Below are 18,422 nucleotides of genomic sequence, written 5' to 3'. Positions count from 1 at the left end.
TTCATTAGGTATTTCCAGCAAAAAAATACACCAAAAAAATACACAAAAATTGTGATTCCTGATACAGTTAAAGTCAGCGTTTTCCTTTGCCACGCACATAGAATACCTGTGGCACCACAATTATTTTGCAGCTTTGTTGTAAGTCGCTTAAAGTGATCTAAAATAAACTGCTCTTAAAATTTTCCGCTTGCCCAGGGGTCTTCGAAAACTGTGCGAGTGCCACTCTGAATATTTTTAAACAAGGCTAAATGGTGCCTGTTGGTGTTTGTGAAAGCATCTTGACAGAAGCAGCCTCTCTATTCACAGCACAATCTAGGTGCTCCACTCTGGTGGCAATTAAACTAAGCAGCCTCTGTAATTTAAAAATTGGGCTTTAAAATTGGCCCCAGCACAGTTTAGATTGCTGGCCTGACCTGTTGGTGTTTTAAAACTTAAAGCAGAAATGTTTTTCTGAACTAGATAGAGAATTATTGTCAGACTCCCTAAGCCTTATCTTAGGAAATCTCAGTTCATCAGTACTGGCACAGAGAGAGGGGTCAAAACCTCCTTTGCGCAGGTGTAGTTACAGGTACGAGATGAACTGCCCTGGAAGGGGCAGAAACATTCTGGTTCTGGGGAAATCCATTCACCATTCACTACACAGCAGCTTGCACAGTAGCTTCTCTGGCCAAAGCCAGCCCTGTGCTTCAGCACAGGCGAGCAGAAAAATACTCATTTTTGTAATTCTTCTCCAGTTTCTCAGAGCAGCCCAAAAATGAATGGAGAAGGGTCTTGAGGGTGCTCCCTTCTCCTGCATTTGAAGTCACAGTTGCTTGTAGATCCTGGCATTTTGATGACCCTTGTTAAGAAGGGACAAGACATGCTTCTCCTCCCACCAGGTAAGAACATCCAGGACTTAAGAGGAGGGCTGTGCAGCCAACACAGCCATTAGAATAAGCCTCGAGCTGAATCACTAATGGGTATGTATACCTGTGTGTTCTGGTATCAATACCAGAAGATGATACAAGGTTAAAATGACCTAACGCATGTGAAGACACCAATTGTGAAGAGATGCAGCGTGTACCATATATACTCAATATACAAAGTGATACAGTATGAAATACATATAGTCAGTACACTTTTCTATTGCTAGGGACAACTTATGTCATTCCCAACGTGCATTAATTTCAGCCGGTTTGTCTTATAGACTGGAGGACGAGACAGATCACGGAAGGAAAAATTCTGTGCTTAAATAGAAAGCAATTTATCCTGAAAAAAATGTTAAGTTCTGTCCCAAAGAAATGCCTTCCAGATAAGTTGTCTTTCCTCCTTCTAAGGCAAACTCCCGTCCTACGGCTGAGTCCACATGCAGCCACACATGTGCCTGGATGTTAAGACAACTGATAATTTTATCAATAAGATTACAAAGTGTGTATTGAACAACAGCTAACTGCTATGCTGGAATTGGGTTGTATCATTACCTAAGCATATGGCTGGCTGAGTTGCAGCTCTCCAGGACACCTCACCTTTATACAGATAATTCTCATGTGATGCATCATAAAGAAAACAAATCATGCCAGCTGAGACTATAGTCAAAGGCTCCCAAAGCTTTTCAGCAAGGTTCCCCAATAAAATGACTTAAACCAACAGACAGTTTAAAGGACATTGAGTCTTCTGATTCTTACCTACATATACTCTTAATTTCACACAAATGCTGTGGTAGCTCTATACACAGGACCTTGCTCATATAATTCTCCCTAAACAGATGGTCAGGCTGCTCCACTGGGTCTTTACGTCTCACAACCCAGTGTACTGACAGCCCTAGGCTGGCTCTTCTGGGCTGCTCTGAGGTTTGAGACCCTGACTCGTAAACCAGCCAAGAATTCAGACCCACAAATCCACCCTACACACCTGAAAATAGCAATGCTCTCTTCGGGATGCAAAACAGCCTAGCCACACTTTTCCCTGGACATCCAACCATACTGGCAACTTCAAACTATACCTCTCATAAATACACAGGTGCGCACAAGTTTTGAAACCACTTTTTAAATCATTATTATTATTATTATTATTATTATTATTATTATTATTCTTTACTGCAGTAGAAATAATCTAAAGAATAATTAGGGGCCCTGAAAGCACACCCATGCCCCAGCTTCTTCATTCTTTGGGCTTAGCGTCTTTCTTTGCAGCTGCTGACTTCCAAACCACAGAGACTACTCATATCACTTCACCTTATCTGCCGTTGACAGACTAACATGTCAAACCACCCCTCGCTCTCTGTTGCTCCACCACAGTACGACGCTTATCCTCTCCCCACCATTGCTTCCTGCGTGCAGGTTTATCAGAGTCCTGGAGAAAAGCATGAGCAACTCTGGCCTCAGCGAAGGTGCACACAGACGTAGTGCCGCTATTCTGCAGAGACCGTGGTGTTCGCACCCTAACCTCACGGTATATGTGAGGTTGTTTAACCACTCGAGGCTTAATCTGCTTCACAGCTATTTCGGAGTAAGATATGCCCATAGCTGGCTGCAGCAGAGCCTACCTTGCTTTACATGGCCATAGCCTAATGCCAGCTTACCTCTCAATGAGAGCATCAGACTGCCGAGTTAGCGTTGTTTTAGCAAAAGTATTCTCCACACCTTTAGACCTTGTCTATGGGGGGTATAACAGGAAGTCAATCTGCATTAATTTTAAAAGTTTTGGCTTTTTAAGTTCTGTTAAACCTTTGTGTTGACGCTCTTAGGTTAGCGCAAGAATTTAGTAGTGGAAACCAACAGAACATCAGTTCCTCTACAACAACTGCCCAAGTTCACTCTTACCTTGTGGTAAACGCAATGTAGCTTATCCTGACTGCAAAACCATAACCCCCTTTCATATCCTCATGTGCAAGAGCTCTTCTCTGTAAATTTCTACACCCCCTCAGAGAAGAGCAAAAACTTTTACTGACAAGTGAAATTGCACTCCATTGCCCTTAAAAAAGAATCGAAGAAATCACAGACAAAAGGTTTCTGATCTGTAGGAATGTGGCAGGTAAATAATTTAAAATAAACTCATCAAAAGAAGAAATTTAGCAAACATTGTCTTCATAACTGGAGAAGCCAGCTTTGCATCAGAAAATAGTTGATATTGATTTAATGGGAGCAAGAAGTTTAAAGAGTTCAGTTGAGGCTGAAAATCCAACTAGGAAAACAATACTTGAAGAACACATCAGGTGAAGGTTAATTAAGAGAGAAAACCAGTTTTGTACAGTTTAAGTTGTGTACACTAGCACTGTGTTTGTGTTTCTTCTTACTATACACAGTTTGGGTTAGGTTTCTGGGTCTGAAACGGAACTATTTGTTGTGGCTGTGATCCCAAGTGTCAGATCTCAAAAATACTCAAATTCCCCTCAATATATGCTAAGAGCAATAGAAAGAAAAGCTTTCTATTTACATAGCTTAAAGCTGTCTTGTGGGCCTGATATTTTATTACTTAATACTTTTGGAAAACAATCAGGATTAGTAACTCATCATTTAGTTTCTTGCACGTTCTGACATAAGCAAGTAGATCCTGCTCCTACAAATTCACGGTACACGTGTAGGCAGCGACAGAGAATAAATCCTCCGTGCAGGACAATAGGTCTGAACTATAGGCACAGCATGAACTCATTAGTAGATAAAGGCTTAGATTTTTATTAACCTTCAAAGCAGAGAAGAATATTACAAGGAATGTCTCTCTGAAATAAATATTGTCTTAAATATCTACACCAATAGCCAGTAAAAGGAAAAAACCCAGCAGAGAGAGGAAGGGATGAACATGATGCAGGCTAGTAACCACCTGGATGACCCTGGGTACCAGCACAGACATACGCCCAGAGGATCATCAGGCAAAGGTGGCTTTAGGGCTTCGCTGCTGAAGTAACTGGCCACAGTTTCATTTCTAATTATTTTAGTACTGGTTCTCCTGCCAGAGCACAACCACTGCAGAGGATATTCTGGTCCAGACAGAAACGACTTTTGACATTGGTAGATTACGAATAGTAGATAAAGGCTTAGATTTTTATTAACCTTCAAAGCAGAGAAGAATATTACAAGGAATGTCTCTCTGAAATAAATATTGTCCTAAATATCTACACCAATAGCCAGTAAAAGGAAAAAACCCAGCAGAGAGAGGAAGGGATGAACATGATGCAGGCTAGTAACCACCTGGATGACCCTGGGTACCAGCACAGACATACGCCCAGAGGATCATCAGGCAAAGGTGGCTTTAGGGCTTCGCTGCTGAAGTAACTGGCCACAGTTTCATTTCTAATTATTTTAGTACTGGTTCTCCTGCCAGAGCACAACCACTGCAGAGGATATTCTGGTCCAGACAGAAACGACTTTTGACATTGGTCAGATTACGAATAGCCGAATATGCTTATTACACTGGTTATTGTAACTGGGAACCCGTTCCATCAATCTGAGCAAACATTCATAGACTTACAAAAACTTATACTCCCAACAGGAAAAAAAAAAAAAAGGTTTCACTAAACTGCTCCCAGGTAGCTAGCAGGATTTCTGCCTGAAATTGCCTCTCACTAGCAATTCCAGCAACAACAGATGTCGTTACATGTTCACCTTGAGCAGAAGACCTCCCACCTGCCTGAACAGACACTGAAAATAAGATGGAAACAGCCATAATGTACTGAGAAGCGGACACAAGGATGTTTTATGCGAACAAACAGTTCTGGCACGTTGTTAACTTTTTTTTGGTTTTACCACGTAATTTATCAAAAGGGCTTCCTGGTACTAAGGTCTAAACCTGATCTGTATGCATTCAGCTTGCTATAAAACAGCAAAACGCATCAGTTGCTCATGGCACTTTTGACACATAAATTATGGCCTACAATTTTAGCCGGTTTCTGTTGTCTCAGGAATTTCAAATGCAAATCATAATTTTATTCATAGCTCTATGCTTAACTTCCTAAAAACAGGGCATTAGGCTTTGGCAGTTTTTCATACAATATTTGCAGCTTTGCATATCTGTCTGGGATAATTTGAATATAAAGCCTTTACTGGTATGATAACAATATTCTAACATTAATTTTCCACTCTGTGAAACAGGCCACTGATAACATGTTAAAAAAAAAAAAGTATCTAGATCAGTCCTGAGAGTACAAATTCGATGTTTTTCAATAGTTTGCCTCCGAGGTAAAACAAGCTACCTTCTGTCCTGCTGGGACTGCACAGCTGGCAGTATCTAAGCTAGCTATTTACACTGAGATCAGGTATGCATGAAATGAGTTGAGGAAACCCCCAGCCTATGTTATCTTCAAATGTCTGGCTTTTAGGATGCCTCCAAGATGAACAGTGATCCCACACTAAAGAAACTGGGAGGGTGAATGGTAGTAACTATGCAAACACAGCAGACTTTTTGTAACCATTACTGCTGCTGAATGTTGAGAATTGAGCTGTTCAGCAACCTGCCTACCTGCAGCATAATTAAAAATACAATAAATAATCACCCCTACATCTTTTTTGCATTTATACTAATCCTTTCTACCTCATTTTTTAAATCTTACTCCTTTGTTACATCCTCCTCTGATACCAGCAGAAGTATTAGAAGTGAGACCTAAATCCTGCAGAGACTTGCACGTGTGCTTGAGGTGCCTTTTTTTTCTGCTTTATTGGGACATACAGTTAGGCACACACTGAAGTCTTTGTAGCTTTGCAGATCTTGGTTTGGAAGCCTTGTGGATAAAAGAACTTACGTGCTGCATGACAGTGCATGCTTAAGTGCTGGAAAATAATGGAAATAAATCAGTAACTAATGCCAACAGGGAGCCTCAGACACAAAGAATATTTATTTGCTAAAATCCACAAAACTCCCAGCTTTTCGCTTCTTAAGTGCCTCCACTTTTGCAGCAGGGCATTTGCAGTGGCACCATGCAGGCTGGTCCCAAGGCTGTGGCAGGCTGGACCATATCGATATTGGGGTAAAAAGAGGAGTATGGCAAATACTCTGTGAAGCTTGAAGCAGCAGAGGATGAGCTGGAGGCAGCAGCAGGTGATGGGCCGCTAGTGACCCTTCTAGAAAACCAGTGTTCCCAGGGGATCTATAGTGGCTGGAGGGAGAGGCAGGCAGCCGTGATACATAGCAGCATTAGGGCGAGCAGAGGGACCTGCAGCAAGGTGTTTCAGCACTCATGAGAGTCCATGAGATGGGAAGGTGGAAAAAGCTACTCAGGGCACTGAAATATTTTCCCAGCGCACCACTACCTGTATTCACAAGCTCAGAATTTTCAGTCCCATACAGCCCAATAGATCAGGTGTGCCAGGAGATCCTCTCTGGTTTGACACCCAAACTCTTGCATCTAAGGCACAGCACAGACTTGGTCTCTAATGTTTAAGAAAGCGAATCGGAGAGTATTTTGATAGATCTTCTCTAATGCCTCCTGCTGAATCTTGAAGTAAATTAAATATTTATTAGGACAGAAAAAGAGAGCGAGCAAGAACGTTTCTTTCACCTGGTTTTATAGGAGATAAATCCTGCTTAGCTCTTTGAAAATAATTTCCTCCTGCTAGTTTAGGTGCCCTCTGCTAACTGATTTCTGTTTTTAAGTTCCTACATCTCCTCAAATTTTGTGTAAAGGAGCCAAAATGTTTGACAAAGGGGCTATGATTTACAGCTCTTAAAAATTAGAAGTTGCAGCACTAATTACTGCAATATTTAAATCCATCAGGTAATTTTATCTACCTCTTATTTTTACAGGCAAAGCCAGGTAGAATCAAAGTCATACGCAGTTATGTAAGCAAAAGACCTGGCCCTAATAACCTGCTTTGCAGTAAATACAATAATTATATTTATGTATTTCTTCAGCGTTAGACACTTGGTGGTGGTGGAAATACTGAACTGATCCCACAACACGTGGAACAGTTTCTTCTATACAGCTGTTCTTCACCCTTGCCCAGATGTGAGAGGACTTTTACCCCAGTGTTACATGGCCTGGATTGGGAACAGCAATCTGTGCATATGCAGACTCCTCTGAAAAAACCCTACAAAGTTTCCCTCCCTGAGCCCTTCCTGCACTGCAGAACTTTCACTAAAGAAAATTCAAAGGCAACCTTGAGCAGAGATCCTTTGAGAGTTGCTCTGCACAGAGGTTGGGATGAGGCAGACCTCGTGGGGAAAAAAAAAAAAGAAAAAAAAATTTCCTTTCAAGGTGTATTTGTCTTGGGGAGATGCAGGATTCCAGGAACAGCATATCTCTGAGATTTTTATACAGCAAGGAAGCTCTGCCCTTTCAGTTCTTCTCCATGAACACCTTGAGCAGAGATCCTTTGAGAGTTGCTCTGCACAGAGGTTGGGATGAGGCAGACCTCGTGGGGAAAAAAAAAAAAGAAAAAAAAATTTCCTTTCAAGGTGTATTTGTCTTGGGGAGATGCAGGATTCCAGGAACAGCATATCTCTGAGATTTTTATACAGCAAGGAAGCTCTGCCCTTTCAGTTCTTCTCCATGAACCCCCCCCCGTTGCTAGAAAGTACATGGAAATAACTGCTAACAACTCCACGTGGAGATAACTGCTAACAACTCTTTTCTTTGGCCTTCTCTTCTTAATTATGCTCATTTAATAACTGAAATTTATAGTGGTTTTTCATCAGTAGATTTCTTGATAGTCTAGCACAGAAAGGAAAAAAGCCATTACAAACTCCATTAATATTCTAACATGTAATTATAACATTATAATTGACTAACGTGGTAACCCTGCAAGCGCTACAGCTGAAGCAGAAAATATAACAAAGATGAGTGGTTTTCTCACCCATAAGCATGCTAACGAGACATGTTATAATTTCATTGCAAGCACTTCCAGAAATTTATTATGATTTTAGAAATTCACTAAAACACCTAGTACAGAAGCATCTTTCCTAGCATAAGAAATTAGGTTTTCAACCGTCTATTATTAGAGCTGTTCATAAATGATTTCATTCATGCCACGCAGTACGATATGCCTGAACATTTTCCAAAGTAAATTTCTAATGCAGGCATTGAAATTCGTATTTAGAGACTTAATTAAAAGCCTGACTTTCAGATGACTTGCCACCTGCAGCTCCTATTCAGTTCACTGTCATTTAAGTACCTGGCTTCAGGCAGCCGAGATTGAAAACTGCAGCTTGAAGAACATTATGGGTAACTCACAACGTTGCTGGAGAGTCCTCCTACTACCCTCTGCCCTTCTCGGGCAAAACCCCTGCTGATTTTCTACCTGGGCCTGGGGAAAACACTGGGCCAAATGCTCAGCTGGTGCAAAGCAGCTAAGCTATGCTGAAATCCAAGCCATGCGTGTTTTGTCTGAGTACAGGTTGCATAATTAAGTCCTTTAAATGGAAATGTGCGTCAAGAAAAAGGACTGTCCTTAACGAAGGAGATACACTCAGTAATTAGAAAGAAAACAGGACACCAGGTTTTGACAGCTTGAAACTGGCTCCCTGCAGAGCAAGGGGTTTGTATTTTGTATCCACATTCATAGCCCATCAAAAATTTTAATTAAGCAGTGTAATGATTAATAAACTTCCACTCCTCAGATTGGACAGATGTTGCTGTGACAGGCACACGAGCATGTGTAGTATTTTTCCCCCTGGACTATTTTGAGTTTGTATCCTACAAACTCTTACTGTTCAAAATGTAAAGACCTAAATTGTGTTCTTGCTGACACCTGCATATATCCAAAACCATTCCAGTGAAGAAGTGTATTTGTTTCCCTGAGGGGTAAATCTGACCCATAGTTTCAAAGCAGCCTGAGAAAGTTGTCTGTTCATCCGTGTAGCTTATGCAACTACAGCTAGTAACTATGGCTAGTAGTTTTGCTATTTTCTGCCCATTAGCTTTCTTAAGTCTTTGCATTCTCATGAAAATGTAGTTAACTTCCCCGTGTGTGTCTGACTGCATAGCTGAGTCTTTGTGTTGGGAACTGGTACAATTTCCATTGTCCTCACCCCTCTCCAATGCAGTCATTTTATTTTGTACGTGGCTGTTTAATACTGCCTCTGCTCTGGGACTGAAATTAATTTCTAGTATTTATTTCACAAAACTCCCTGGAAGCTTGTCCATTTTTTTCCAACTGTCTCTATTTAGATAATAAAAGATACTACTTTGGCTTACGTTTTCCCAAACCCATGCATATTTTGGCCTAATGTGACTTCATAGTGTATTTTCATATTGGGCATTTTCTTGCTAGTGAACAGGTCACACTGGACCATAGTAGTTAGAGGCAATTCACAGCATATGAATTCATAGCATTTGAGTAAAACTGTGTACAAGCTACACAATTAAACAATTGTTTAATCCCTAACAAATGCCTGGAATTTGATTACCCCTCCTCCTCTTTCTCCTGTCGCCCTCACCCCCACTGTTTCTCCACTCCTCTGTATAAATAAACTCCTCCTCACCAAATAAACCTCTCCTTAGCATGACTTGACATCCTAATACAACCAAAAGCAAGGGAACAAGAAGAAATACAAATATTATGAGAGCAGCAATAGCAATTTTTGTTTTAACAGAGTTGTGATGGCAGATCCTACTCTTGCTGGCTCTGGGAAAGGAGCAAGTACCAAAGCAGTGGGGCACGCGCCGCTCTTTGAGCCTTTTGCAATGATCCATGTGACAGGACCAGAAACCACAGGAACCTGCCTAGCTCCTTCAGAGAAGAATACCCTTGTACTGTCAAACCCATTTATGCTAGTCACAAGTCACAGAAGCTTTAGTTTTTCCCAGCTACCTCACTGTGCTCTGTGCTGCCCTTGGAAATTATCTTTGTTCTGTAGCAAATAATTTTTAGGGGCTTGAATTTAACAAGAAAGGAGGGGGTGGTCCTGCTCTTCTGTCCATATGCCCAGACACTTAGCCAGCTAATTTAAGGTTTACTGGAGCTTGATGTTGTGGTGATGTTTGCATTATTTGGGTCTCTAGAGAAGCAGCCTCTGTAACTTGCATTTGCGATGGACTCTTACGTTCTGTGCTCTTGAGATTTTATCCACATGACTGAGTTAGCACTGTGTAGTGCTACCAGTCCCTTTCCAGTTACAGAGGTAGAAAGGTATGACTGGCTGTAATATGATCAAACCATTCCTGTACTTCCGTGCGTAGAATTTATTCACACCACAGGCAAAAACAATCGTCTCTGAACACGGCAATCAATAATTCTCAAGACTAAGCATTTCTTAGGAGTTTGAAAGACAAAGGAGGGAGGAGAAAGGCTGCGTTATCAGAAAGGAGGACGAGGTTCCCTCTGTTGCTCAGTATTTAAACTAGCTGAATATATGCACAAATATTTTTGAGAAGTGAGTTTGCACTCACCTGTTGTAAGGCCACTAGAACTCTAACAAAACCAGGCACATGACAACTGCAAATGCTGAGTAAACAAAAGTCGTGGCATTTTTTGCTTAAAGGCAAAAGAACAATTTCAAAGATGCCTACTAACATGATCCTTCATTTGCCTGTGGTTTTAGACCTCAGCAGTCACGTTTCTCAGGTTTCATTGTTTCAGCCATGACATCAAAAACCTTTACAAAACGGTTTTGAAACAAAAGCCAAAAGCCTCAGCAGTAAAACCTGCAGCAATCACAGGCTACCAGGAGCTGCAGTTTTAAGGGAGTCATTTGTGGGAAAACAATTAAAACAGACAGTTTTGACTACATAGAAAACAAGAACCATCCTGAAAAGTGTTAGCTGAACACTTCATGATCAAGTAGAAGGGACAGATGCAGGCTCAATACTTAGTTTAGTTAAAACTCAGTTTATCTTACTTTTTCATTGGCTCTTATACCCTGCAGACTGTCACAGCTGCCTGAGATACTTAAAATCTATCATGGGGAGATGAGTCTATGTAGTCAGAACAGTACTGTCAATCTAAAAATCTTTTAGGGTATCTAATATTTCAAATTACACAAATATAGTAAAACAAATATACTAAGACTTTCTCTTCCCCTCCTACTTCATCTCTAGACGTGTGATACCAGATCAAGGTGTTTGTGCGCTATGCATGGAGGCTTGGATGCTTTGCATTGTTCCCTTGGGTGACTCAGAACTGAATTTCTGTTTTCTGCATTACTGCAATCAGCTTCATCTTGCTGAACAACTAGAAAACTTCACAAACACAGACATTTCTGATTCCTTGTTTCTCCAATTTGCCATTACTCTGAAAGCAGAGGAACAGCTTACACATTCACTTGCCAAACGGTGGACAATAACTTCACTGGAGAAAGGAAACAGGGTACCTCAGTCATTCATTCATCCCACTCACCATTTCCCACAATGCTGAATAATGAGATCATGGAAAATTATTTTAAAAATTTAGCTTCCCCGGTTTGGTCCTTTCTTCAGAATTAGAGCAGAGATTCCAACTACAATTAGAAATCATCCGTCCTGAGCACGGCTACCTGTTACTGTGGCTGTTCTCTCAGACCTCGGTGATGTCTTGGGTATACAAACACGATGCTGTGAGATCTCTGCTTACCATTGCAAGCAGTCAGAAGGACGAGCATCAGTGTTGGTGCAGGCGGCCCAAGGGGGTTTCCGACAGGGCTCACAACTGACCCTAGAAGATTTTGGTCCTAGGTTAGCTTTGAAACCATATATTTAGTGTTCCTTTTGGTTAAAGGAAAAGAAGTGTAGTCTTTTGTAGTCTAATGTGGTCACTCTAGAGCAACCAAACTGACCGAAGCATTACTAAGACCTATTTTTGGATTGGTCCCATGCAGATGAAAAACTTCCTGTCACACAATTTGAACATTCAGGCCTAAGATTAAGCAGAATGAGTAACTCTATTCAGCTGTAGAGTGTGAAAATCAGAGCAGAGTTGGCATCTGGTGAATTTTACTATGGGCAGCTGCCACTGTGGAGACCAGTCACAGTTACTGAGCAGCAACAGCAGCAATTTGTCCACAGTGGTCAGTTTATTTTTTAAATTTCCAAGGCAGCAACCCTATACAGCACTGCTTATTTAAACCTGCCAGTCAGTACCTCACCTAAAGTGTAAACACGGAGGTGAAACTAGGTAGATTAAATACCTTTGACGTGCTTGCACTGAAAGTTTCTGCCTCATCTTCACAGTCGAAGAGTTCTAATGATTCCTGCAGCATCTTACAAGACCTTCTGTGCACCCACTGCAGGTCTGAGCTTTCCAGACACGCTGCATTTCCAGAATACGACCACAGGAGAGTCACTGTGTGTTCCCAAGTGGCCCTTGATCACTACAGCAGATGAAAAAAGGGCTTGCTGCTGTCAAAACTACTCATGTACCCAGCTTCTAGCCACTGTCCTTTCCTAGGGCGAGTGAGCTGTATCATGCTGGCCAGCCACAGCAATTCATCCAGCCCTACAGCATGCCCAGACAGCTCTCTCCCATGAGCAAATTGTTCAAGCAGTGCCATCCTGTTCCCACATCCTTGCTAAAAATGGTAGTTGGGAGCAGACAATCACCCTTGTCAGACTAGTTCACCTCACCCACAGCTCCCCAGCTCCCAACAGGAAAGCGGGCTGGCCAGGAAACACCAGCCTAGCACGGCCACTGCAGCCTCTGCTAATCCCGTACCGGGAGGGGAGAAGTCTGGCAGGGTTTGTTGAATCGGCCTGTGCGTCTTGCCTCAGCAGTGGGGTGTAGGCACAGCAGTCTTGCTTTACTGGCTCGGAGTCACAACTATGTGTTTACGGAGCAGGGATAAGATCACTATCAGCTCTTTACGTTGGTACTCGTGGTGGGTATGTCAGCCCCTGCCTGGTGAACGCTTTTCTAGCGGCACTGCACAAGCAAATTAAGCCACTGATACAGAAGCAGATGTCTTTCTAGCTCACGGGAGGGGAATTCATTCCTGACATTTGTCAGAGGAGATAATTACAGGAAATCTCATTCTGATTTCAGTGACATACCAGGTGACAAAATGAATATTAAAAGTACATAATTCTTTTTGCTAGAAAATAAATCAACCTTTTTCTAAGAAAGCTGGAGACGGCAAAAATCCATCCATCCTTCCTGATGCAGAGGGAAGAAACAAGCACAATGCTAGTTTCAGAGCAGTCAGCCTGGGCAAGTGCTACAGCAAGTTAGAGACAATTTTGTGGCAGCAAGGAGATATCAAAATGAAGAACACCGGGACTGGACACAATTTGAGCAGGAATAGGGATTAATATTTTTTATGTGTTTGTGAGTTAACTACCCTCCTGGCTTATTAGCAGCACATTTCAGAGCTTGGACTGGGACAGCCACGGCTGAGCTGCAGACCCCATGATGTGAGCAGCACTTCCAAAAGCAAGGCTACCCAGCACGACGCAGGCTAGAAGGTAAGCCCTGGCTGCTGACAAACTCACTCAAACCAGGCTCATTACAGTGGTGGCAATAAAAGCCATGAACCTACTTGCATTGAACTACCCATTTTTCTTCTCTCTATATTCACAATCCAAAAGGAAAAGCAGAAACTTCACACACTGCTGAGCAAGTGAAGAAAAGATTTATTCCCTGATACAATAACAACGCACTACAGGATCAAAACGCAGCCTTGGCATTTTTCCTGCTCTTAATCATGTGTCAAGGTTGCTACAAAACAACAGTTGCACACAGCTGAAACCGTCTGGCAAACATGCAGGGGCGAGGCCAGCATATCCCTGCCGCTCAGAGCGGCTCAGGGGGAGGAGGCAGCTGGCCTCCTGATGGCCGCCCCTGCGGCGGGCCCGTGTCTTTGCTGCAGCAGCACAGAAGTCTGACTTCGCATCTGCATCTGTACCTTACTCGGATAAGAGGTGCAAAGTGCAGCTGTTTTGATCAATGCTCCCAACTCACACGTGAGCTTATCAGAAACCCCGTGCAGAGCCTTGAGCGGTAACCCCGGGATGGGCTTGGCAGTAGGAGGCTGCTGCCAGGGGACCGTGCCAGCAGGTTCCCACCGTGCCACCCAGCCGCGGCCCGCAGTGGGCTGCAATCCAATACCGTGATTCAAATAGGGAGCAGGAGGTTGGGCTGTAATTGTCAACCTGTGCTCTTTTCATAAAAGTTATAGGTGTAAAATACGTGCCACATCAGAGCTGGTGTGAGAAGTCTGTACAAGGAAGTAAAAAGCCAGATAGAGGATTGGGGTTTTTTTTTCCTTCAAAAATGCCCGGTGCGCTGGGTGCCACCTCCCCTACTTCTGAGCACAGCCACATCTGTACTCACACCCACAGGCAAAAAAGTCTTTGCAAGCAGATGGACAGATCGTCCAAAGGCGTCACCACAGCTAGCATGGCCAAGGGCTGGTGGCTCAGCACCTGATATGTTCTGCTGCTTAGGCAATAACTAGTTATACTCCATGTGACAAAACCAAATGTAAGCACCATCAAAAATAATGGCATACCTGCATGCACCATTAGCATTACTTCCTGAAGTTAATCTGAAGTACAAGTTAATATTCTAATTGTACCTTTTCCATTTTATTGAAGCACTGCTTTATAACCCTGCTTCCCTCTTCCTTCTTTTTAGAGAATGAACAGAAAAAGCTTAATTTAGCACGCAAATACCAAGTGACAATGCTTTTATTAGTATGTGGCCTCCAGCAACTCGGTGCTCGATAATTTTTTCAAGATCTGAAAACTCCATAAATTGGGAAATTTTTTTTTTGCACTCTACTTTGATCAGCTCAGTTCTGAAATCTGAATTCTGTTTTTTGAATAAATGGTTAAACTTTCTAAACATATGAGGAAGGGCTCACTAGGGTTACTAGAGGCTAGGTGCATAAGAGTTTGTAGCAGAAGCGGTGATGCAAAGCAGCGTGCTTGGCCCCACGCATCTCCATGCAATTTGCTACATTTGTTGACATCCTAGACACAGTAATTCTACGGACTTCCTCTTGTTTGGTGCTGTCCCACCTTGATGCTGCTCTTTCCTCATACAGAGCAGCAGAGAGTGCGGTTCAGGTATGAGCTCTGCTGTTAATTCAGTCACCCTGCAGCTAATTCAAAAAAGCAAACATTTAGTTCTTAAAAAAGTATTCTCAGATGATTGATTATCTCAGACTTTACTTCCCAATAAACTTAATACTGCTTGCATAAAGAGGGAAAAGAAGTATAAACTGGCCTACCATAACCTAAATCTGAGTTCCTGGAGTCATTGAAGAACATAAAGTTTGAGCCCAATCCTATTTAGTTCCTGAGATGTAAATGCATCTTATCCACAGCTCTGTCAGTAACCGGTACGCATATTACAATACCTCTATGAGCTGGTCTGGTTCACTCCCTTCTTCCACGGTAATTAATTTAGACCTTCCATTTCGTTCATTGTCCCGAATGCCAACAGCAACTTGAGTAGCCTTCAGCCGCTCGTATTTATTGCATGATGAGCCACACCACTGATAGATTTCCTAAAATAATTAAAAGCCCACACATTAGCAATAAGATTCAACACTGAACAAAATTATGAAATTAATATTTTATTAATAATTATCTTACTGGATCTAAACCACCAGATCATCAGTGAAGCTACATCTTTCAGAAATACTTTCCAGAAGAGATTTGTTAAGTCACCTAGATCTTTGTAATATGCAAGGTATTTATGTAATGTAATTTAGCACCCACATATTAGGAGGAGATCGCTCGATCTCAGAAGAGTCAGAGTTTTGGTTTGACTGAGTTTTGCCCCAAATACAGATGTATCTTCAGCTATCTAAAGAACCTGAAACTCCTAAATTTGCTTATATCTGGCAGTTCCTCTTCTATGCTACTTCAACGGTGCTGGTTCTCATCTGTGGCAAGAAACAAAGAAATTTCAAAATCTCAAGGAAAACCCTGACTGTATCTGCTCCTCAAAGGTAAAGTTAGATCTTTCAATCCAGTTTTTATTCTGGTGACTTTTTGCTGTATAATGGTATTTGTAACACACTCTGCTGCATCAAACCACAAAACCAGCTCAAGTGCGAATGGATGACATAGGTGTTTTCAGTAAAAAGTCTTCTTCACCAGAAGATTTTTCCTCAGTGTACAGCTGATCCAGTGCTCATGAAAGTTTATTAAACTCAGATTAATGCAAGCCCTTCCAACTGTAGTTACCACAAATGTCTTTATAAATTACTTCTAAAGATTTACAGATCAGGAATACACAGTATTTCTGGTCAGTTAAACCACCAAGTTTCTCCCCAGCAGAAGATGGACATATACCTGGTCCCCCTTCCTGCCTCGGGAACTGACTAAAATAAAGACAAGAGACACATCTGTAAAAGATGCCTCCATTCAGGAAACACAGCAGCTAGGAGTAAGCTGCTGCCACAGGGGCAATCCACCCCATCGTGGTTGCCACCTGTACAAGGAGCTCCTCAGACACCGCAGCAGCGTCTCTTCATGTTGATGAGCGAGCGCTCTGATGGCAGTAGCTTACTCCTAGATATCATCTTACGGGCCTTCAAGGCCTTCCTCTCATCTGGCTGAATAGGTAGTGAATGGGTATGCCCTGCACATGACGGGGAAAGTGCAATTCAACCAGAATGGAGCATGTTCCCAAGGCACCTCTCTGGAAGGAGCGCCACCAGAACCGGCCTAAGACAGGTCACCTAATCCAGTCACACCACAGACCAAGGACCCCCAGTTTTGGCAAGTCCTGTTATTCATCCTGAATGCAAAGCATTTCAGAATAAAGAATTTAGATTTCAGTCTTGATGAAAATTACTAAGAGGCAGAACATAAGCTGCAGAGCTGCTAGAGGCTGAGCTGGAAGGAGATAGTCAAAGGAAATTACTCAGCTTGGCTGGTTGCTTTTTTTCTCCCCTCCCTTCTTCTGGAAGAAAGTGATTTGATTCTTCTTCACATGATTCTATCAAATAGCCCAAATAGTACAGCAATAAAGGTACACAGTCATTTTCAACTTTAAAAAAGGTTGAACTGGTTTGTGTTCATCTACAACGCAAATAACAAGGATTTAATCAGAGCCCTCACTGAGTAAATTACTGGGGTCTTAGTTTTACGATGTATATACAACTATATAAAACTTAGATTTTGGATGAAAACCTGTGTCATTCAAAAAAAGTTTTTTAAGCCATTGCTGCTGACCACTATTGTTATTTAATAGCACTTGAAATGGTGGCTAGAGACAAGTGAGAGATGAAGTACAGCTTCTCAGTACTAGCAGATGCAAACTTTTAGAAGATGTTGATGCCATCTGCGTGCAAAAACAGTGCTAGTAACTTCTTTTCACCAGCTTGGACAAAATTAAAAACCCCAAACTCAGTGATCTCACAGCCAAGTTCCCTTCCCTTTAGAAGCATCCTTCAAAGACAAAGTTTTAAGCTTACATCAGGATTACACAGATTCCCAGAACTGGATCACTTTCAACTTGCAGATGTTATGCAATGAAATCTGTGAGGTTTTCAGCTTGCCTTTGCCAACTTGACTGTAAGCTTAAGACAAGGAAGAAAAAAAAAAATCTGCTTCCAAGTTCTGGTTTAAATACTGCCACCTTACTAAGTATCCAGAATCTGGAGACATACTTGGCTTCAGGTCTGAACCTTATCTTAAATCTGACTTTCGACATTTCCACAGGAAAAGAAAATATCTGTGCATACTCAGGGAAAGAAAATTTTCTAAAGAATTAACAAAAGACTGCCTTGAGTGTGTAGAAAGTAAAAAGTTTCAATTTGAGCAGATTTTTTAATATAGTTGTTACAGCCATGCACTGCTTCAGCCATCTTCTCCCAAATTTGGGGAGACTTCCCAAAACACACACTCCTTTAGTTTCTGACAATTTCAGCACTCAAACTTTCTCATTCTCATCTTGGCCTACCTCCTACTAATTGAGCTTATTTGAAATTATGTGAGAAAGCAGGAGTCACTAGAGATATAGCAGCAATAAATAGGAATTCTTTATTTCCCACAGTCTATAGAAGCAATAAGAGGAAGATGACATATATAGAGAATTAGCTGAAGAGGTTAGGCAGCTATTGCCTTATCTCTGCTGTTGTCATTTAACCCAGCAGGCAGCTAAACATCACACGGCCGTTAGCTCACTCCCCCCAGTGGGATGGGGGAGAGAACTGGACAAAAGGTAAAACTCATGGGTTGAGATAAAGACAATTTAATAGGACAGAAGAGGAAGGGAAAATAATAATGATAAAAGAATATACAAAACAAGTGAAGCACAATGCAATTACTCACCACCTGCCGACCAATGCCCAGCCAGTCCCTAAGCAGTGGCCCCACCCCCCCACCAACCTCCCCAGTTTTTTGTTCAGCATGACATCACATGGTATGGAATGTCCCTTTGGCCAGTTTGGGTCAGCTGTCCTGGCTGTGCCCCTTCCCAGCTTCTTGTGCACCTGGCAGAGCATGGGAAGCTGAAGAGTCCTTGACTAGTGTAAGCACTGCTTGGCAACAACTAAAACATGGGTGTGTTATCAACATTATTCTCATACTAAACCCAAAACACAGCACCGTACCAGCTACTAGGAAGAAAATTAACTCTATCCCAGCC

At 42.0% G+C, this 18,422-nt stretch overlaps 1 protein-coding gene across 1 annotated transcript in view; it reads right to left on the bottom strand.

The window, feature by feature from the left end:
• SCIN (scinderin) overlaps positions 1–18,422 on the bottom strand; it is a 56,361-nt gene that overhangs the window by 17,872 nt on the left and 20,067 nt on the right. The window contains exon 4 of the mRNA XM_009281031.2: positions 15,178–15,327. Within this exon, the coding sequence (XP_009279306.2) occupies positions 15,178–15,327 (150 nt within the window). The remainder of the gene's footprint in view (positions 1–15,177; positions 15,328–18,422) is intronic.

This window comes from Aptenodytes forsteri, unplaced genomic scaffold (assembly GCF_000699145.1).
Source record: "Aptenodytes forsteri isolate BGI_AS27 unplaced genomic scaffold, ASM69914v1 Scaffold292, whole genome shotgun sequence".
NCBI lineage: Eukaryota > Metazoa > Chordata > Aves > Sphenisciformes > Spheniscidae > Aptenodytes > Aptenodytes forsteri.
The sequence above is the reverse complement of the archived record's forward strand: the minus strand, read 5'-3'. Positions and strand labels throughout refer to the sequence as shown.